Below are 20,392 nucleotides of genomic sequence, written 5' to 3' on the forward strand. Positions count from 1 at the left end.
ATGGCTTTACCCAGGGCAAGTCTTGCCTCACAAATCTGCTTCACTTTTTTGAAGGAGTTAATAAACACGTGGATAAAGGTGAACCGGTAGATATAGTATACTTGGATTTTCAGAAGGCGTTTGACAAAGTTCCTCATGAGAGGCTTCTAGGAAAAGTAAAAAGTCATGGGATAGGGGGCGATGTCCTTTCGTGGATTGCAAACTGGCTAAAAGACAGGAAACAGAGAGTAGGATTAAATGGACAATTTTCTCAGTGGAAGGGAGTGCCTCAGGGATCTGTATTGGGACCCTTACTTTTCAATATATTTATAAATGATCTGGAAAGAAATACGACGAGTGAGATAATCAAATTTGCAGATGACACAAAATTGTTCAGAGTAGTTAAATCACAAGCAGATTGTGATAAATTGCAGGAAGACCTTGTGAGACTGGAAAATTGGGCATCCATATGGCAGATGGAATTTAATGTGGATAAGTGCAAGGTGATGCATATAGGGAAAAATAACCCATGCTATAATTACACAATGTTGGGTTCCATATTATGTGCTACAACCCAAGAAAGAGATCTAGGTGTCATAGTGGATAACACATTGAAATCGTCGGTACAGTGTGCTGCGGCAGTCAAAAAAGCAAACAGAATGTTGGGAATTATTAGAAAGGGAATGGTGAATAAAACGGAAAATGTCATAATGCCTCTGTATCGCTCCATGGTGAGACCGCACCTTGAATACTGTGTACAATTCTGGTCACCGCATCTCAAAAAAGATATAATTGCGATGGAGAAGGTACAGAGAAGGGCAACCAAAATGATAAGGGAATGGAACAACTCCCCTATGAGGAAAGACTAAAAAGGTTAGGACTTTTCAGCTTGGAGAAGAGACGGCTGAGGGGGGACATGATAGAGGTGTTTAAAATCATGAGAGGTCTAGAATGGGTAGATGTGAATCGGTTATTTACTCTTTCGGATAATAGAAGGACTAGGGGGCACTCCATGAAGTTAGCATGGGGCACATTTAAAACTAATCGGAGAAAGTTCTTTTTTACTCAACGCACAATTAAACTCTGGAATTTGTTGCCAGAGGATGTGGTTAGTGCAGTTAGTATAGCTGTGTTTAAAAAAGGATTGGATAAGTTCTTGGAGGAGAAGTCCATTACCTGCTATTAAGTTTACTTAGAGAATAGCCACTGCCATTAGCAATGGTAACATGGAATAGACTTAGTTTTTGGGTACTTGCCAGGTTCTTATGGCCACTGTTGGAAACAGGATGCTGGGCTTGATGGAACCTTGTTCTGACCCAGTATGGCATTTTCTTATGTTCTTATGTGTCAATCACTGACCCAGTCTGTTTATAAAGAGTTGTGGACTGATGATTCCAACCTGGCTACTATATGATCTGTGGTATCACTAGGTTTTGCTACCTTTATCTTTCACATTTCTACTCACTACCTCTCCCCTTAACTGTTCTTAAGGGAGTGGAAAGTGGGATGTTTGTAATTCTATGGTGGGAGTAGGCAACTCTGTTCCTGGAGTGCCACAAACCGGTCTGGTTTTCAGGACATCTACCATGAATATGCCTGAGATATTGCATACAATGGAGGTAACATATTCATGGTTAATATCCTTAAAACTAGATCGGTTTGTGGCATTCCAGGAACGGAGTTGCCTAGCTCTATACTACAGCCTCCCAATTCTGTTTTTACTAGTGTACTCTATATCCATCGCAAGAATGCTTGAAATTTGTCACATAACTGGTTTCAACTACCTCTGCTGGTAGGTTATTTCAAGCATCCACTCAGTAAAGAAGTATTTTCTCAATGCTTCTTCCGTCCAACTTCACATTGCTTTCTTATGGAAAATTCTATCTTCCAGTAATTTACTGAAAGCTGTCATATATACAAATCCCTTTTCCCCTCCCACCCATCCTGCTTCCACGTTTTATAAAGCAGCGGAATCCTGATTAGGGACAGGAATTTCCAATGTGACTGCTCAATAGTATTTTTGGGATAAATGGCGGTCAAACAAGAATCTATACTGCTAAGAACTTGAGTTGGGAAAAACTGGCAGAGTAAGCCAGCAAGATACAGTAGGTTTTTATGCTCACAAGAATAGGGGAAGACACAGCACCTGCGGAAATGAAAGAAGCGACAAGCCACCGTTGAGTCGTCCTGCTCCTGCTCTTTGAACTTCCGATATCGCTCCAAGCGGCACTCTCGACACTTGTGTAAATGTGGAGCCACATTAATACACGATCCGTCCTGCAGAAAAGGCTCTCCTGACTGTTTCAGCTTCCTCACCTTACTAATGTCCTTCAGCACTGACTGGCCAACTGTAAAGCAAACAAACCCATCATTTGTAAGCAGCAGCTTCCTTAACAGTTCCCTTTGGCTGTGCTCTTTGCTGATCCTAAATAACTGCTGCCTGCTTCTGCTCTCCCCAGTGATCCCTACTACCAAAAATCTCCACCCCCTGATTGTCCCTGCCACTTCAGGCGGCCACATTGAAATTACAGTTTATTAAGGGAGCACTTTTAGACAACTGACATAGCTGCTATGTCCACAGGTACTCTGTATCTGCGGATTGAAGCTACATATATAGTTCCCACAGGTACAAAGCACCTGCAAACTCTGCACCTGCTTCATCTGCAGGCAAAACATAACTGGAAAACAATGCACCTAGATTTAAAAATCAAATTCATGCACATTTTTCCTAGCCAGTCTTCCCTTCACCTCAGGAATACCTCCCCTCAATCAGGGATATTCATGATGCGCAAGCTCACATGTGCTTTTAGCCAGACAGTGTGTGGCAATTTTATCTGGGTAAATGGCTTTGAAAACAGCACCAGTGCAACAAGATATGCATGCGCAGCCACATCCCCTGTGCACCCAATGCAATATACAAATGAGAAAGAAATCGGAGCGGCATTCAAAAAGGGCGAGCTAGGAAGAAATGTGCATTTCTGGCACTGAAAAATTTATTGCATCAGGCACACAGATGTCTAAATTATGCCTTCCTAACGAAAGTACATTGTTTACATGAAGTTCTAGAAATCTGCAATGCCTGTTTACCTAAAGGAAAGGAATCGCCTATGATTTTTTAAGGTGTCCTTTAGCTAATCATCATGCTCCACTTCACTACTTCCTATATACATTTTTTTATTTTTTGTTCTAACCCTAAATAATCTCATACTAATCTCTCTAAACAATCCTACCCTACAAGGGACACATTTATCGTGACACAGAAGACCAACCAAATTTTTTATGTTTCTCATAAGCTCGCCTGTGAGTAAACTTTACTGCACCTCCAGAGCTGGAGTTAATTTTCCCCACTTAAAAAACGGTGCGTTGTGCACCCGGTGCCTTTGGGCATGCTTTCCTGCAGTAATAGCTAATGTCTTCATTTCTAATGAATTTATATCTAGTATGCATTTGCTAGCGTGCACGTTTTAGACACGCTAACCTCCTTGCTGCATTACTAGCTAATTTTATGTGCGCAAAACGAGCGCTCAACTGCGAGTAAAACCGCATGCTCGGCTGGACGCACCTTACTGCATCAGCCTGTGAATTATTACTACTTGAATAAAGGAGTATCACAGATAGTCTGAAATGTCATACTTCCAACAAGTTCCTCAGCAATTGGACATAATTGCACTTAAAGACTAGAAGAATGTATTGGCAGTGTCTGGAAAGTTCACCAATTATAAAAATCTTCAGCAAAACCCTTTTGTAAATATAGCAGTAAAGTTTCCCTCCTCCTTTGCTTTATTCATGATAAACCCTAACCAAAAAATGAAAACTACTTCCTTTCTGCATCTTAAGAAGATAAACCCTGCCCTTCTTCCTCCTATGACAATCTCTCACCTTTCAGGGAAGTTGTTCGAGGTCGGCCCTTTGAGTTCTGTTTCCCTTTTCCAAGTAACAAGTCAACATTACGTTCTCCATTGGGTCCTATTTTTCCTACCAGATGATCCGGTATTCCTTTGAAGCCAATCTTGGTTTGAAGTTGTTCTTCTGAATCGCTGAGGTCACTAAGATCACTATTGGTACTTGAATCAGAATCCTGTTTTGATGTCCTACTCCGTTCATCCAATGAAAATCGGTTTGCAGATTCAAATGATGCTTTGCAGTCCTGAGAGAAATCTGGAGGACAACCGAGGATACTAGGTTGGAATCTCCCACACAGTCCTGTAAATGATTTTAGCATAGGATTGTCGTGTTGCTCAGGCTCAACTGCCGGTTTGTCTTCTGTTGGACTCAAGGATAACGTGGGCATTTCAATGGGCTGCATTAGGCTGTTTGCCGGAGAGGCAGAACGAACATTGCCTAAGGTGGGTGGGCTCTGAAAGGACTCTGACAGAGCCACTATAGGGGAGCTGGAAAGTACATTGGGGGTATCTGTTGCAATGAACAGGGGTTTCTTGTGAGCTAACAAATTAGTGCCTTCAGACGTATGTGGTTCCAGCCAACTACTAACAACCTTGGAATTAGTTAAAGAAGGCTGAGCTGCAGCCCCTGTCTGAGGTACACTACTGAAGGGACCTGAATCAATTTTCTCCACAAATGCTAGAAAAGGATTAGACGGTTCTTCCCTAGATAGCTTTGGGGCTGCAAGAAAGATTTTCATGATTTCAGGGGCCGAGAATTTATTAAGTTACCAGAAAAAGCTGGTGTTAGCTTGGCATGGACTCAGATGGCAACTTCTTCTCCAAACAACCTACTGCCTGAACACTTGGTTTACTTCTCTGCTGTAAGTGTATTTTTAGATTTGGCAAAGTCCAGAACATAGGTTCTCAGCACTCTGTCTGAACAGGTTTTGGCTTGAAGGCTCTTCAGTCAGACTCTCTGAGATAGCCGTGAAGTAGTTTACTTGGTGGAACATTTCTGTGACATGCACTGAAAAAAACAAGTTCTTGGATAAATTGGAATCTTTTTGAGTCTCCTCCATAGTGCTGCTCCCAAACTGAAACCCAGCAGGCTTGCTGTCTGCTGCCAGACTTCCATTAGATTGGTTCCGCCCTTCTCCAAACACTGAAGCTGTTCGAGAAACTGAAACTCCAAATCCAGAAGAAGCCAAGAGAGAATTTCTGAGATTCTGAAACAAGCAAAAAAAACATTGACACAAAAATTAATTTTACCAATGGTGATTGAAGAAAGAGAAGAAAGCATTCCTGGTGGGCTGTGAATTTGTATATAAGTGGAGATGCAACAAACCTGTAGTTTTATAAAATACCAATACAAGTTGATTCTAGGAATTTTATATTCTGAACTCCAGGAAAGAAAAGGAAAGCAGATAAATGCTTTAATGTTCATAGCTGTTGGGAATCTGGTGCTATATGAATGTTCAGATTCTTACTACGTGTACATGTACCACATAGAAATCTAAGGCCAGCTAATAAAGCACTCTTAACAGTTCCATCGGTTACAACAGCACGACTCACCCAAGTCAGGGAGCGACCATTGTTACTAGCTGGAGCCACCTTGTGGAATACAATGCCTCTTGAAATAAGATTACAGAGAAATTTCAAACTATTCAAAGGAAGTTTGAAAACCTGGCTTTTTATAAAGAGAACAGAGAAAGTAAGTAAAAGCGGGCATCAGTAAATCAGCACCCAGCACTTAGTTTCTATGTGCTCACCTGTTAATTATTTTATACTCACTGATAACCTTAGATAAAATTTGAAATTGCAAGAAAGAATTACATGTAATCCAGCCATGAAACAAGTATTAAAAGGACAATATTTATGAACTTCATCAAATAGTCTTTATATTGGAATTCTCTGTTACTGGATCATTGTTGGCACTTCTATTACGTTTTTACCTTTTTTTTTTTTTTTTTTTTACTATATGTGCCTTTTTGTAAACCGTTGTGATGGTAAATAACTTGATGGTATAGAAAAGATTTTAAATAAATAAAAAGAAAATACAGGAGAGCTATTTGTTGTTACATTTAAAAATAATGCCTTTAAGTTTTTTTATCCTTCACTGCCAGAATACTCAAATACCACAAAATAAGGCATTTTATCATTATCTCTGCACCGGTCTTTACAGTTGGCTACCAGTGCTGTATGAGTGAATGCTTTCCAGTTGAGTATCAGCTGAGTACGTAAAAGGTTTTTGGGTTTTTGGTTTTTTTTACAATTTACAGACACTTTAGCCATTAGTGAATAGCTTTTGACAGTTATGCTCCCTTCATCAGACCAGTATAGATAAAGAGGCACTGGGCCAGCCTGATGGGTCCCCATCCTCCATGAGTCTTAGGGTCACACCCTGGGTAAACACAAGCAAGCTTTAAGCCTCCATTGCCTCCTTTTCTTTTTTTCTCACCCAGTTAAAATGTTTTTTTTCTAACTTTAAGTGAATTCTGCCTGTTACACAAAGCTTTCTCCAACATATGTTTTTCCATGGCTACTTTGAAAGGAGGTGGGCCGTAGTGATTTTCAGATGTCACACTATTGTCACTTCTCCAACTTTAAAAAGAGCAGAATACACTAAGGATATCATCAATACCATCCTCATATCATTCTTAGCTGACCTGCAAACATGCATTAAGTTAGTCCAATAAAAGGTCTCACCTACAAATGTGTTTGACTATTTTTTTTTGTTTTCAAATGAACTTATATAGAGCAACCACATCAAGCAGTTTCCTTACAATAAACAGTGTTTTCCATAGATTGCAGGATGAATTAGCCATACTGTTTGGGTGACGTCATCACGGCAGACATCTGCGTTTCAAAGCCAAAGTTTTGATCTGCTGTGCCTGTGTGGTGCTTCCCACGCGAAGCGCAAGCCCGATCTCTTCAGTTTGTTAGAAAGTTAGATAGGAAAATAGGATAGATGGAAATCTGGGATAGGAGATATGTCCAGGGAGAAGGGAGGGTACATATGGCTAATTCACCCCGCTATCTATGGAAAACTCCATTTACGGTGAGCAAACTGCTTCTTTTCCGTCGATAAGGCTGAATTAGCCAAGCTGTTTGGGAGTCCCAAGCTTAAAGAAAAAGAATACCTTTATAGTGAGGACGGGTTGAGAATTAATAAATGTTAACGCTGATTTTTTTTTTTTTTTAATTTCTCTGGGGATATGTCTCTTCTGCCAAGCACATTTGATAATACTGCTTTTCCCAGAACATTATCTGAAGCTGATAGTTGGTCAAGGCAGTAATGTGCAGTAAAGGTATGGAAGCCCTAACTTCTCTGCAAAGGGTTCAGGAACCTGACCCTCCTTGCATGTTTACATAAAACATGACCACTTGATTGTCCGTGTGAATCATGACAGTATGTCCTCTTAAGAGATGTGTAAAGATCATTAAGGCATATCTCATGGCTGTGAGTGCGAAAAGATTTATTTGGTAAACAAGTTACCCTTTCGACCATTGACCCTGAATTTTGTAGTGGAGTAAGTGTGCTCCCCAACCCTATGTGGAAGAATCATCTGTGGTTAATATGAGCGTGTGGGTTGGATCTCAAAGAGGTGATCCGATGGTTAGGACTTCCAGATTTAGCCATCAAAAAATGTCCTTCTTCATGGAGTTTGAAGTGTTTGAGAGGACACTGCTTGAAGATATTGTGTCCATTATGCTTTGAGACCCCATTGAAGAAGGCGAATGTGAAGACGAAGTGAGGTACTACATGGATACCTGCTGCCATGTGGCCAAGCAATACTAAGACTTATTGAGTTGTGTTTCTTGAATTGAGGAGCAAGTTCTTGCAAAATTGATGAAGACTATCGATCCTTTCTTGGGGAAGGAAGGCTCAAGATTGGATTGAGTCTATTCTGGCTACTATGAATTGTAAGACTTGAGTTGGTCTAAGTACCGATTTCTCGTAGTTTATGAGGAATCCCAGACATTCCAGACAGGAGATTGTGGATTCAAGATGCTAACACAGAGACATCTGGTCAGGAGATACCATCAGCCAATCATCGAGATTGGGAAAAAGATGGATCTCCTGATGCCTTAGGTGAGCCACAGCCACTGCTAGCCAAGGATAGACCAACAGGTAGAACTTTGTATTGGTAGTGTTTAGAGTTGACCTGGAAGCACAGGAATCGCCAACAGGAGGGGTGTATTGGAATGAGTGTGTAAGCATCCTTGAGATTTAAAGAGCACATCCAGTTGTTTTCTGAACGATAGGGAGTACTAACTTGAGGGAAGTCATCTTGAATTTCTCTTTCTGAAAATATTTGTTTAGGAAGTGTAGATCCAGGATTGGACGGAGACCCCCCTGAGCGTTTGGGAATGAGGAAGTATTGGGAGTAGTAACTTGTATTTATCTGGTTCCTGGGTACTAGCTGAATGGCCTTCTGACGAAGACTACATCATATTTCTTGTTTCAGTAGAGACAATTGCAAAGAATTCTTGAAATGGGTTATAAGATGTGGAAGAGGAGGGCGGGAAAGAAAATTCAGTTGATAACCCTCATGAACAATGTGGTCTGTGGTAATGTAATTCCATTGCGTGGCAAAGGATGCTATACTGCCCCTCCACTGGAAGAGGCTGTGGCTCGGCCTTCTATAAAATGATAATGGAGTTTTCTGAACTGAAGGCTGGCATGGGTTTTGTTTTCTCTCTCTTGTATGGTTTCTGGATGGAGCTGGTTGAGACTGGGTACGAGATTGCTGGAAAGACTGATACTGTTGTGGTCTGTAAGGTGGAAAATTATTTATATGGTTTTCGCTGGTTGTAGTATGATTTTCTGTACTGCTGATAGCAGCGTCTGGAAGAAGGAGTGTCAGAAACCACTGAAAGACTAAACAGCAATGTATTATCCACTATGACGCCTAGATCTCTTTCCTGGGTGGTAGCTCCTAATATGGAACCTAACATCATGTAACTATTGGCCAGTTTTTTATGCACATCTTCTTTGATTGAACTAGAGTGGAGCAGGGCCATTCGACGAGCCACTGTAGCGGTAGCTGATGTTTATGAGGATGTTTCAAAAGATTCATATACTGCTCTGAGGAGATGTCTTAGGCCCTCCTGTAGGTCGTAGAATGGTTGAGAAGTAACTTTGGCCTAATTCAGAGTGAAAGAATTGTTTTAGGAGTTGAAGGGTCTTGTAGAGATACTGCACTATATAAAATTGGTGCTGTTGAATTAATGACATTAACATAGCACTTTGAAACGTTTTCTTGGCATAGTCATCTTGGATTTTATGTTCTTTTATTGGTGGACTAGAAGCACGTAGTCGAGACTTTTTGGCCCGTTTCATGGCAGATTCTACTGCAACTGATTGGTGAGGAAGCTGAACACCACATGTGGCTGTGTTTTGAAGTCTGAATTTTAAATCTAATTTTCTGGTTTCTGGAAAAATTGATAGAGGAGTTTCCCACATCTTGAATAGGACTGAGTCTAGCAGCTTATGCAATGGAAAAGCTGATGGCTTTGCCGGAACATTAGTATTTTTAGTAAGCCGAACACCTCCTGTTGCGTGTCAGGAATTTTATGAATCTCTACTCCCAAAAGATTCCTCATTTTCTTAAACTTTGAGAAGATGAGATCTTCCGGAGGAGATGAGTGGTCCGGAGGTTCTTCTGCGGGATCATAGGGATTTCCTGTTGAGAGTATTCCTGTAGAGAATCTTGGTCACTGACTTGTGGAGAGGAAGGGACTATATGAGGATGGGCTTCCCGGGCTGGAGATTGTTGCTTCTCAAGGGAAGAAAAGCTGGACAGTGGATATGCATCTCCTCTTGGTCCAGGATGTGGAGGCGAAATATGAGAATGTGACAGAGAAAAGATCTTTAAAAATGGAGGAGTTCTGATCTATGGCCTTTTGAGATCGAACAGCCTGAGCACCAGATTTCTTATGGCAGTGTTTCTTGTGAGAGAAGTTTCAAAGGATGTTTCTCAGATTCTGGTTCTTGGTGAGGAGGTATAAGAACATAAGAAATTGCCATGCTGGGTCAGACCAAGGGTCCATCAAGCCCAGCATCCTGTTTCCAACAGTGGCCAATCCAGGCTACAAGTACCTGGCAAGTACCCAAAAACTACGTATATCCCATGCTACTGATGCTAGTAATAGCAGTGACTATTTTCTAAGTCATCTTGATTAATAGAAGATAATGGACTTCTCCATCCAAGAACGTAACCAAACCTTTTTTAAACCCAGCTACACTAACTGCACTAACATCATGCCCTGGCAACAAATTCCGGAGTTTAATTGTGTGTTGAGCGAAAAAGAAGTTTCTCCGATTAGTTTTAAATATGTTACATGCTAACTTCATGGAGTGCTCCCTAGTCCTTCTATTATCCGAAAGAGTAAATAACCAATTCACATTTACCTGTCCTAGACTTCTCATGATTTTAAATACCTCTTTCATGTCTCCCCCTCAGTCATCTCTTCTCCAAGCTGAACATCCCTAACCTCCTGAGTTTTTCCTCATAGGAGAGCTATTCCATCTCCTTTATCATTTTGGTCACCCTTCTCTGTACCTTCTCCTTCGCAACTATATCTTTTTTGAGATGCGGCAACCAAAATTGTACACAGTATTCAAGATGCTTTCTCACACTGGAGCAATACAAAGGTATTTTGACATTTTCCGTTTTATTCACCATTCCCTTCCTAATAATTCCTAACATTGTTTGCTTTTTTGACTGCTGCAGCACACTGAGCCAACAATTTCAATGTATTATCCACTATGACACCTAGATCTCTTTCCTGGGTGGTAGGCTCCTAATATGGAACCTAACATCGGGTAACTATAACATGGGTTATTTTTCCCTACAATCATCACCTTGCCCTTACCCACATTAAATTTCATCTGCCATTTGTATGCCCAATTTTCCAGTATCACAAAATCCTCCTGAAATTTATTACAATCTGCTTGTGATTTAACCACTCTGAAAAATTTTGTATCTGCAAATTTGATTACCTCATTCGTCGTATTCCTTTCCAGATCATTTATAAATATATTGAAAAGCACGGGTCCCAGTACAGATCTCTGAAGCACTCCACTGAGAAAATTATCCATTTAATCCTACTCTGTTTTCTTTTAGCCAATCTGTAATCCATGAAAGGACATCCCCACATATCCTATGACTTTTTACTTCTCCTTAGAAGCCTCTCATGAGGAACTTTGTCGATGCCTTCTGAAAATCCCAATACACTACATCTACCAGTTCATCTTTATCTACATGTTTATTAATTCCTTCAAAAAAGTGAAGCAGATTTGTGAGGCAAGACTTGCCTTGGGTAAAGCCATGTCGACTTTGTTCCATTAAACCATGTCTTTCTATATGTTCTGTGATTTTGATCTTTAGAACACTTTCCACTATTTTTCCTGGCACTGAAGTCAGGCTAACCGGTCTATAGTTTCCCGGATCGCCCCGGAGCCCTTTTTAAATATCCGGGTTATATTAGCCACCCTCCAGTCTTCAGGTACAATGGTTGATTTTAATGACAAGTTACAAATTTTTACTAATAGATCTGAAATTTCATTTTTTGGTTCAATCAGAAGCCTGGGGTGTATACTATCTGGTCCAGATGATTTACTACTCTTCAGTTTGTCAAGCAGGCCTACCACATCTTCTTGGTTTACCATAATTTGGTTCAGTCCTTCTGAATCATTACCCATGAAAACCTTCTCCATTACGGGTACCTCCCCAACATCCTCTTCAGTAAACACCGAAGCAAAGAAATCTTTTAATCTTTCCGCGATGGCCTTATCTTCTATAAGTGCCCCTTTAACCCCTCGATCATCTAACGGTCCAACTGACTCCCTCACAGGCTTTCTACTTCAGATGTATTTTATAAAGGTTTTACTGTGAGTTCTTGCCTCCAAGGCCAACTTCTTTTCAAATTCTCTCTTAGTCTGTCTTATCAATGTCTTACATTTAACTTGCCAACACTTATGCTTTATCCTGTTTTCTTCTGTTGGATCCGTCTTCCAATTTTTGAATGAAGATCTTTTGGCTAAAATAGTTTCTTTCACCTCACCTTTTAACCATGCCGGTAATTATTTTGCTTTCCTTCCACCTTTCTTAATGTATGGAATACATCTGGACTGTGCTTCTAGGATGTTTTTTTTTTGTTTTGTTTCGGTTTTTTTTTTTTAACAATGTCCATGCCTCTTGCACACTATTTACCATTGTAACTGCTCCTTTCAGTTTTTTTTCTAACTATTTTACTCATTTTAACAAAGTTTCCCTTTTGAAAGTTTAGCACAAGAGCTGTGGATTTACTTACTGTTCCCCTTCCAGTCATTAATTCAAAATTGATCATATTATGATCACTATTGCCAAGCAGCCCCACCACTGTTACCTCTCTCAACAAATCCTGTGCTCCACTGAGAATTAGATCTAAAATTGCTCCCTCTCTCGTCAGTTCCTGAACTAATTACTCCATAAAACTGTCATTTATTCCATCCAGGAACTTTATCTCTCTAGCATGTCTCGATGTTACATTTATCCAGTCAATATTGAGGTAATTGAAATCTTCCATTATTACTGCACTACCAATTTGGTTAGCTTCACTAATTTCTCTTAACATTTCACTGTCTATCTCACCATCTTGGCCAGGTGGACGGTAGCATACTCCTATCACTATACTCTTCCCCAAAACACAAGGGATTTCTATCCATAAAAATTTGATTGTGCATTTAGTCTCATGCAGGATCTTTGTCCTTTTGGACTCTATGTCATTCCAGACATAAAGCACCACTCCCCCGCCTCCCAAATGCTCCTGTCATCGCAATATAATTTGTATCTGGTATAGCATTGTCCCATTGGTTATCCTCCATTCCACCATGTCTCTGAGATGCCAAGTATGTCTGCGTCATCATTCATTGCTATACATTCTAATTCTACCATCTTACTTCTTAGACTTCTGGCATTAGCATACAAACATTTCAAAGTGTGCTTTCTGTTTGTGTTTTCATTCTGCTTTTTAATTGATAGAGATAAATTGGAATCTTTTAGCTCAAGTGAGTTTTTAATTACAGGCACTTGAACTGCTTTTCTTATTATTGGAACCTAACTGTTGGGATGCCCTAATTCTAATGCATCATTAGTATACTTTGAACATACCTCCCTCCGAATCATGTGCTGCTGAGCGACTGTTGGCTTTCCCCTTTTTTCTAGTTTAAAAGCTGCTCTATCTCCTTTTTAAAGGTTAGGCCAATAGCCTGGTTCCACCCTGGTTAAGGTGGAGCCCATCCCTTCGGAAAAGACTCCCCCCTTCCCCAAAAGGTTCCACAGCTCCTTACAAAACTGAATCCCTCTTCCTTGCACCATCGTCTCATCCATGCATTGAGATTCCTGAGCTCTGCCTGCCTCTGGGGACTTGCGCTTGGAACAGGAAGCATTTCAGAGAATGCTACCCTGGAGGTTCTGGATTTCAGCTTTCTACCTAAGAGCCTAAATTTAGCTTCCAGAACCTCCCCTCCATTTTCCAATGTCGTTGGTGCCCACATGTACCACGACAACTGGCTCCTCCCAAGCACTGTCTAAAATCTTATCTAGGTGACTATGAGGTCCGCCACATTCACACCAGGTAGGCATGCTACCAGGTGATCATCATGCCCTCCAGCCACCTGGCTGTCTACATTCCTAATAATCGAATCTCCAACTATGACGGCTGACCTATACCTTCCCCTCCTGGGCAGTAGCCCTGGGAGACATCCTCGGTGTGAGAGGACAATGCACCACCTGGAGAGCAGGCCCTTGCTACAGGATCCTTTCCTGCTACACCAGGTTGATGCTCTCCGATCATAAGACCTTCTTCCTCCAAGGCAGCACCAGGGCTGCCAGTCTGAAGTTGGGAGTTGGCTACTATGTCCCTGAAGGTCTCATCTATATACCTCTCTGTCTGCCTCAGCTCCTCCAGGTCTGCCACTCTAGCCTCCAGAGATCAAAGTCTTTCCATCAGAGACAGGTGCTCTTTGCATCGGATACACACATACAACCTCTCACTGATGGGTAAAATATCATACATGTGACACTCGATGCAAAAGAGTGGGAAGCCCCCCTCTTGCTGCTAGACTGCTGCCTTCATCTCAAAATTGTTCAATTCCTAGTTAAGTTTTAGGTTGCTATGGGAGTAGGAATATGTCTAATTAGGGTCCTTAAATGTATTAGTGTATTCTCTATATGTCTGGTAGTGGCCTACAGGGGAATGACGACACCCTCAAAGTGTGGGGAATTCATGAAGTGAAGTTAAACGGCTGATTTTTTTCTTTTCTTTTTTTTTTTAGTGTGAAAGTGGCACCTACCTATCAATTAAAGGATGAGCTAGGGCTGAGTGGGAGAGAGGTGGGAAATACAAACACACTGTTTATTAGCTGCCTTAGTGACTATTTAAAGCACAAACACACTAAATAATATACCCCAATACTTTAAAAAAAATTTCCCAAGCAAATCTTACTGATTCCTTTCAGCCACCAGCAAGGTGATCCTCTCCTCTCAGTGCTCCCACTGATGAGCGCTTCAGTGCATCATGTGCCAATGGGTGCATTGCGTGCCTATGGGCGTGTCGGAGCATCATGCATCGAAGAATGCTTCAATGCGTCGTGCGAATTGACGCGCCTAGTTTCTCTCGGTGATTGCGATGCATCACAATGTTTAGCACAGTGCCAATATTCTGATGACACATTCAACGGTTCTTTTAAGTGCTGAGGCGATCTCCACACCCTGAGGAGTCTGGTGTTTCTTATCCCCTCAGTTCTTCTGACAAAGCTTGTTCGGACACCTCACGAACCTTTGATTTGGGTTCTGGGGAGGAATGAACCAAGCACCTCGGAAAGGGCGCATAACTTCCCAATGAGGAAGCAGCCTCATTTCCAGAGTCCAGTGATTTTCGCTGCTCTTTGTCTCCTTGCTCTAAGGAGACATTCAGCCGCAGTCCTTACATTTGGCCTGGTCATGGTCCGGACCGAGGCAAATGTAACAATAATTATGGCTGTCAGTGACGGACATTTTGTCTGCACTGACAGTATTTAAGAACATAAGAACATAAGAAAATGCCATACTGGGTCAGACCAAGGGTCCATCAAGCCCAGCATCCTGTTTCCAACAGTGGCCAATCCAGGCCATAAGAACCTGGCAAGTACCCAAACACTAAGTCTATTCCATGTTACCATTGCTAATGGCAGTGGCTATTCTCTAAGTGAACTTAATAGCAGGTAATGGACTTCTTCTCCAAGAACTTATCCAATCCTTTTTTAAACACAGCTATACTAACTGCACTAACCACATCCTCTGGCAACAAATCTTTAAACTCCGGTTTCTTTGGGGTAGACATAATAGCACTGAAAAGTGCTGTTTGGGGAATTGCAGACCTGATAAAAGAGAATTAGATAGAAAAAAGTAATGAAGAGTCGTGGAGCGATTAGGAGACATCCGTGCCTGAGCGTGGAAAAAAACAATTGAAGAGACCAGGCTTGTGCTTTGTGCAGGCATGGCAGATCAAAACTTTGGCTTTGAAACACAGATGTCTGCTGGGCGCCGCCGTGATGTCACCCAAACAGCATGGCTAATGCAGCCTGCTTATCGACAGAAAATATATCATACAATTTAGTGAAACCAATATACTTCACACAATTGTACAAAAAAACCTGATTCGTACATATAGGGGAAGATATTCAAATGTTAATCAATCTTCTAAGTTAGCTGGATAGACATATGTGACTAACTTATATGCAATATTCAGTGGTGCAGGTCTAACTTAGCCACCTCACTTATGGGGCTAAGAGTGAATATTGCTAGTTAGCTGCATAACTTTCATGGCTAACTCGCTCCACCCCGACCTGCCCAAAATTTATGCGGCTAAGCAATGGCCACTAAAGGTAGGCACATATTCAGTGGCTGCTATTTAACCTCATAACTATACTTATGTGGTTAAATAGTGCTGAACGCATTTGGAATATTGACCTTACAGTACTAAATGTAATCTGCTTGGAAGTGTCTGAAAAAGCAGAATATAAATAAGTAAAATAAATAAATAAGAATTAAGTCAATGGTCTCCTCACCTCGCCCTGGAACCAGACAGGCTCCTGCTTCTCATTTCCAGGAACTGCAGAAAGTCTGGCATCAGAGATTCTCACTGTGGTTTGTGTAGATCCAGCCGTAGGGATACCTCCAGAAGATTGCTCCTGGACTTGTACAATTGGTTCCAATGACACAGCCTCTCTATTTGCCCCGCCACCCTCCTCTAAGAACTGAATGGTAGAAGGGAAAGAGGAGAAAGGAACTGCAGTCATGGTGTTAACTGGCTGGTCCTGGACCACTAATGTACGTCCATTCTCTTTGGTATATGTGGCAAAGCAAATATTACGATTAATTTCGGATATAAACTGTGACACCGGCTTAGCCCTCGAGTCCATTACTGTATCCCCACTGGCACTTTCTTTCCAGGTTCCATGGTTGCCTTCTCCTATATCACTTCCATTACTGTCAACACTCCCCTTGTCTACTTTCAATTTCTTCATAGCAGTATCGCTTTCTCTATCAGATGTTTTCCTTCTCCTTACATCCTTCCCCTCTACATTTTCCCTCCTCTTCTTTCCTTTTGAGCATTTTGATGTCCTTTGTGATGAACCCTACAATAAAGAAAATAAGAACATAAGAAGTGCCATGCTGGATTACACAAAGGTCAGTCAAGCCCAGCATCCTGTCTCTAATCCAGGTACCAAATACCAGGCAGATCCCATAAAGTAGATCTAGTTCCTGTTATTCACGCCAAGGGATAGTAATAGCTTTCCTTAGTCTCCCTGGGTAGTAATGTATTATAGACTTTTTCTCATCAACTTGTCCAAACTTCCTTTAAGCCCTGCTATGCTAGTCACCTTTGGGAACAGATTCCACAGCTTGATACTGAAAAACATACATTCTACAATTTGTTTTGCAACTGCTGGTTGTTTTAGCATTATCCAGAAAGGTAAATAACCATCCTTTATTTACCCGCTCCATCCCCAGAACCAGGGTTGTAGAAGGGCATTTTTCCCTTCGATTTCAAACTCTGCACCTGCTGAAAAAAATGATAGACCTTGGTATTCTTACAAGTTGCCCTGTGAGGCAGACCCCACCGAAACAGTGTCAAAATGCATCCCATCTGAGCTTCCCGTCGCCAGGATCCAGAGGATTTCTGCTTCAAAAAAAGGTTTGAACATTTTCCTGACTTGCAAAAAAAGCTGTTGGCAAGAGTATAAGATCCTTCTCCCCCTCAAGGAAACAGGAGGACTGAATCTTCTGAGTGTGCCAGACTATGGGTGAACATAAGATGTACGAAGCTTAGACCAAAGGTCCATCAAGCCCAACATCCTGTCTCTGAGTGGCCAATCCAGATCACAAGCATATATGGCAACCCCAAATGTACCTGGTTAATAATGGTTTATAGACTTTTCAAGCAGGAACTTATCCAAATCCATTTTAAACCTTACTATGCTAGATGCCTTGACCACATCCCCCAGCAACAAATTCAACAACCTGATTGTATGTTGAGTGAAAAAATACTTTCTACAACTTGTTTTAAATCTGCTACCTGTTAGTTTCATGGAGGGTCTCTCAGTCTTTACACTGTTTGAAACAGGAAATAACCATTGCTTATTTACCTATTCCACCCCACTCATGATTTTTAAAAATCTCTCTCACATCCCTTCTCAGTCAACTCTTCTCCAAGGTGAGGAGTCCTAACCTGTTTAACCTTTCTATTCAACAGAACTGGTCCATCTCCTCTATCATTTTTGCTGCCCCTCTCTGCACTTTTTCTAGTTCTGCTTTATCTGGAGTGACCAGAAATACATGCAATACTCAAAGTTTATTTGCACTATGGTTTGAAACACATGGCATATGTGGTCAAACACAGATGTCGCCATGTCTGACCAGATAAGCCATGGCTGTCACCTTGTAGGAGAGTACCCTGACCTCCAAGAGTCAAGTGAAGAGTCTAATGAAGAAACTGATAAAGGGCCAACCTTATCGCTCTGGTTTCCAATCTATTTATGGACTAAGTGGCCTCCTTCTGAGGGCACAGACTTTGCGCTAGCTAATCCAGACAAAGTGTTCCCTAGCCCATCAGGTTCACGATTGTCATGATTAGCATTGGAGGAATTACTTACGTGATAATTTTGTTTTCCTTAGTGTAGACAGGTGGACTCAAAACCAATGGGTTATGTGCTCCCCTGCTAGCAGATGGAGATGGAGTTGGGTTTCAAAGCTGACGTCACCTTAGATACAGCCCTGCAGTGACCTCAGCCGTTCAGTATTCTCTTCAAAAGCCAATATGGACATACTATTGAAAAAACTTTATTAAAATTTGATTAACATTTGATAAAAGACTTGAAACTTGATTAAAAAACGGATGACACTAACTGTACTCAATCAAACCTAAGTGCTGAATCCCAGCAATATTATACGCGCTCTGATCTAGGGATAGGGCAACGGATTACCTGTAACCTCTTGGAATCAAGATTCACCTCATGGGCGATTCCTTGGTACTGTTCATGGACAGCCATGGGTGGGATGCTGAGTCCATCTGTCTACACTAAGGAAAACAAAATTATCAATTAAGTAATTTCTCCATTTCCTAGCGTGTAGCCAGATGGACTCAGGACCAATGGGATGTACAAAAGCTACTCCCGAACGGGACAAGAGGCTGCTCGCAGTCCAGTTAGCACCGCCCTTACAAAGGCTGCGTCCTCACCGCCCTTACAAAGGCTGCGTCCTCTTGGGCTTGGACATCCAGGTGATAGAGCCTGGAGAAGGTGTGCAAGGAAGACCATGTCGCTGCTCGACAGATATCAACAGGACAGCAGCTTAGCTTCCGCCCAGGATACTGCCTGGGCCCTAGTGGAATGAGCTTTAATCTGAAAGGGTAATGGCTTCCCTGCCTCTACATAAGCTCCCGTGATCACTTCCTTGATCCAGTGAGCTATGGTAGCTCGTGAAGCTGCTTTGCCTTATTTCCTTCCACTGTGAATAACAAACAAGCAGACTGTCTTGCGCACCGGTTCTGAGATTTCCAGATACTGTACTAAAAGCCTACTAACGTTTAAGTGGCGCAGGAGAAGGTAGCCTTCCATGTCCTTGTGTCTATTTAGGATGGTAATGAAATGAACTGATTCAGGTGAAATTCCAAGACTCCCTTTGGCAAGAAGGAAGGAACGATGCAAGAAGCTGTAACATTCCTGGAGTCAACTGGAGGAACGGCTCCTGACATGACAGCGCCTGTAGTTCAGAGATGCAACAAGCTGAGCATATCGACACAAAGAATACCGTCTTCGACGTTAACAGGTATAGAGACAGACATGAAGGCCTGCTAAAAAGTTCAATACTAGATTGAGATTCCATAGGGGACCGGCAACCTAAGGGTAGCTGGAAGTGTTTAACCCCTTTCAGGAAATGGGTCAACAGGCAGGCTCCGTTCGCCTTGCCTCTGAAACAGAAGAGAGCTGCTACCTGGACCTTCAAGGAGTTGAGGGACACCCTTTGTTCCAGAACCATGAGGATTTTGGTCGTCCAAGGCCTCTCTGCATTTCTCGCAACAGGCCTCAAATATTCTCCAGATCTGCACATACGCTAAGGACGTTCAGAACTTCTGCACGTGAAGCAAGGTGGAAATTATTGCCGCCGAATATCCATGCTTCCTTAGGCGAGCCTTCTCAAGGGCCAGACAGTAAGACAAAATTGAGTTGGTCCTCGTGAAGAATTGGACCGTGTTGGAGCAGGACAAGGACCTGTGCAGAGGGAAGCATAGAGGGGTCTCCACCAGAAGCCTCCGCATGTCTGCACACCACGGGCCAATCTGGGGCCACTAGAAGGAGTAGTCCCCTGTGGCGCTCGATCTTGTGAATGACCTTGCCCAGCAGAGGCCACGGAGGGAAGGCATACCGTAAGTCTTCCTTTGGCCAGGTCTGAACAAGGGCATCGATCCCTTGGGAACACTGATCTCTTCTGCGACTGAAGAACTGAGAGACCTTCGCAGTTTATTTCACTCAAGCCTTTGGTTGAAGCAGCAGGTTTAATCTCACCAGCGTAATTGTTTTAAAAACATATATATATATATATATATTTTATGATAATTTAATGATATTTATTGATGTATTGTGTTCTGCTTCTTTTTAGTGTAGTATGTATGTACTTATATTGTATTATTTTATGAATGTTTTATGCTGATCTGTGCCAAACTGATCTCTGGAGGCTGCGGAATATAAGTATTTTTAAATAAATAAAATTGTGAGATGTGGCCAGCAGCTTGATGGATGGAAGGCCTCAGTAATCTACCAGGAGCTAAAGGCCTTGGCCGACAACACCCATTCTCCTGGATCCAGACTCTCCCTGCTGAGAAAGTCTGCTCTGACATTCTTTTCCCGCTATGTGGGAGGCCAAGAACCCCTGTAGATTCAACTCTGCCCATTCCATACATTCAGGTACTGTAGGTATTTCCCTATCCCCACAGGGCTT

The 20,392-nt window shown here is 41.9% G+C and overlaps 1 protein-coding gene across 1 annotated transcript in view; it reads right to left on the minus strand.

Annotated features, from left to right (window-relative positions):
* Positions 1-20,392, minus strand: part of KDM3B (lysine demethylase 3B) — a 278,360-nt gene that overhangs the window by 157,433 nt on the left and 100,535 nt on the right. Inside the window, 6 exon segments of the mRNA XM_029583992.1 lie at positions 2,126-2,327; positions 3,859-4,620; positions 4,623-4,673; positions 4,676-4,760; positions 4,763-5,089; positions 15,961-16,530. Coding sequence (XP_029439852.1) covers positions 2,126-2,327; positions 3,859-4,620; positions 4,623-4,673; positions 4,676-4,760; positions 4,763-5,089; positions 15,961-16,530 — 1,997 coding nt within the window.

This window comes from Rhinatrema bivittatum, chromosome 18 (assembly GCF_901001135.1).
Source record: "Rhinatrema bivittatum chromosome 18, aRhiBiv1.1, whole genome shotgun sequence".
NCBI lineage: Eukaryota > Metazoa > Chordata > Amphibia > Gymnophiona > Rhinatrematidae > Rhinatrema > Rhinatrema bivittatum.